General features: G+C 50.6%; 1 protein-coding gene across 1 annotated transcript in view; it reads right to left on the bottom strand.

The window, feature by feature from the left end:
• DNAJC17 (DnaJ (Hsp40) homolog, subfamily C, member 17) overlaps positions 1–1,520 on the bottom strand; it is a gene marked incomplete at its 5' end in the record, with an annotated part of 9,146 nt that extends 7,626 nt beyond the window's left edge. Inside the window, 3 exons of the mRNA XM_008944413.1 lie at positions 42–122; positions 826–900; positions 1,471–1,520. Of these exons, the coding sequence (XP_008942661.1) occupies positions 42–122; positions 826–900; positions 1,471–1,520 (206 nt within the window). The remainder of the gene's footprint in view (positions 1–41; positions 123–825; positions 901–1,470) is intronic.
• Positions 1,521–1,918: the final 398 nt, after the last annotated feature.

Here is a 1,918-nt window from a genome sequence, read left to right as displayed (position 1 = left end):
CCCCCCCCCCAGCACAGCCCCGGTGCCCCCCCCGGACTCACAGCAGCCTTCACCGAGGCGAACTCCACCACCGCGCTGCCGCTCCTCCTGCTGGACACCAGCAGGTTCAGCACGTCGCCGTACTGGGCAGGCAAAGCAAGGCAGGCAGGTTAAGCACAGAACCAGGAGAGCTGCCCCCTTGCTTTATGGGACAGGCACAAAGAGAAAACGTTTTCCCAGACAGGAGCCTGGAGCCACCCGCCCTGCCGCCTCACACGCCGCCTCCACCGACCCCAGCCTGTGAAGATTTCTGTCCCTCCAGGAATAAATCATTCTGGGGAGGCACAGAATTACACACTCTGCTTCCAGCAAGCCCCAGTGCAAGAGGGCTGCCCGGCTCAGAGTCAAAGCTACACGAGGTAATGGCATGAAGGGAAAACAAAGATCACATGCTGGGATTAATTAGATCACAGGCTTGTCTAGCCCTGCCCCTGAACTCCCCAGAGCAGCTAACGTGGTGCTCTCAGCAAAGGCACCAGTGCACCCCAACCACACAACCAGAACAACCCCTATATGGGGCACCAAACACTCAGTGGAGGAGTTTGAGCTGCTCTGTTTCCACAGGAGTCCCTGCTGGAAGTGAGACATGGGTGCTAGCTGGGCAATGGCTCACAGTGAATGGAACCATGCTGGTGGTCTCAGGAAGTGGCAAGAGAAAGCTGGACAGCAGAGAAAAAACTCATAAAGAGCCACCCTGGTTTACACAGAGCTTCCCAGAATTCAGTAGCTTTCCTTACACACTGAGAGCAGGGGAAGATTGAGCAGTAGGAAAGTGTCAGACAAGACCTTTTGCAGGATCTGCAACAGAAGGTCTTTGGAGTATCCCCCCGTCTCATCTTCTTTCCTGCATTTCCACTTCAGCTGGGAAACAAACACAACAGGTTAATTTTGTCCATTTGAACACGTTGCCACATTCAGTTCAGCTCCTGCCAGCTGCACAAGCATCAAGTCTGTTTACAGCTGTGCTCCCAGAGCTGCTGAGACACTGATTTCAACATCAGGATGTGCAAAGAGAACTAATTCTCTGGGGAACAGGGAGAAATATTGCCCCCTGGAACTAAAAAAGATCATACCTGAAAGCACACTAATGGCTACATGGGGATAATAAGCAGATGTTTGCCTCTGCTTAAAGCACAGAAAACTCAGACTCAAAAATCTAGAGCAGACAGTAGAGAAAGGGTGAGGGAGGAAGGGTACTTCAAAGGCCAGAGACAACACCTCTTCCCATTGAACTGAAAACCTGAGCAGCACCCGAACGAGTTCTGGAAAGAACAGCAGCTGTACAGGTCCATGAGACAGAGGAATTCCACCTCCACTGCACACAGGGACACGGTGTCAGCTCAGAAGACACAAAGTGTCCCTTCTGTTTTCCTCAGCTGCATGATGTCCTGTTGGTCTTCACCAGACCCCAGCTTTCCAAGGATGTCTTACTTTGAGTTTAGGAGTTATTTTGCCGTCTGCTCCATTTCTTTCATGCCTCCCTAAAGAGGGCAAAGAAAAAAAACAGATGGGTGAAAACTTCTTGGCTAAAGAGCATTTATCACCAAATTCACCCCAAGAACGTACACATGGCAACAGAAAACACTCCTGTATTTCCACTAGAGTGTTTCAGCCTCCAAAGTCTTGTGCAACACCACCATCAGAAGTGTAGTGCAGAACACTGGTTGTCAGCATTTTCCCCTCTGTGATGCCCAGACTTGCCACCATCAAGGCTAGAAACAGCTAAGTGAAAACACAAGGAGGAGACCTGCTAGATTCTGTGACACTTTTCCCCTGCAAGAGGGTTGTGCTGATGGGAAGACACGTGGAAAAATTAAGGGTAAACAAAAAAGACCAGGAGAGCATAGCCTAAGAATTCAGTCTGGCCCTGCAGCTGAAT

This window comes from Merops nubicus, unplaced genomic scaffold (assembly GCF_000691845.1).
Source record: "Merops nubicus isolate BGI_N331 unplaced genomic scaffold, ASM69184v1 scaffold20847, whole genome shotgun sequence".
In the NCBI taxonomy this organism is placed as follows: Eukaryota; Metazoa; Chordata; class Aves; order Coraciiformes; family Meropidae; genus Merops; species Merops nubicus.
The sequence above is the reverse complement of the archived record's forward strand: the minus strand, read 5'-3'. Positions and strand labels throughout refer to the sequence as shown.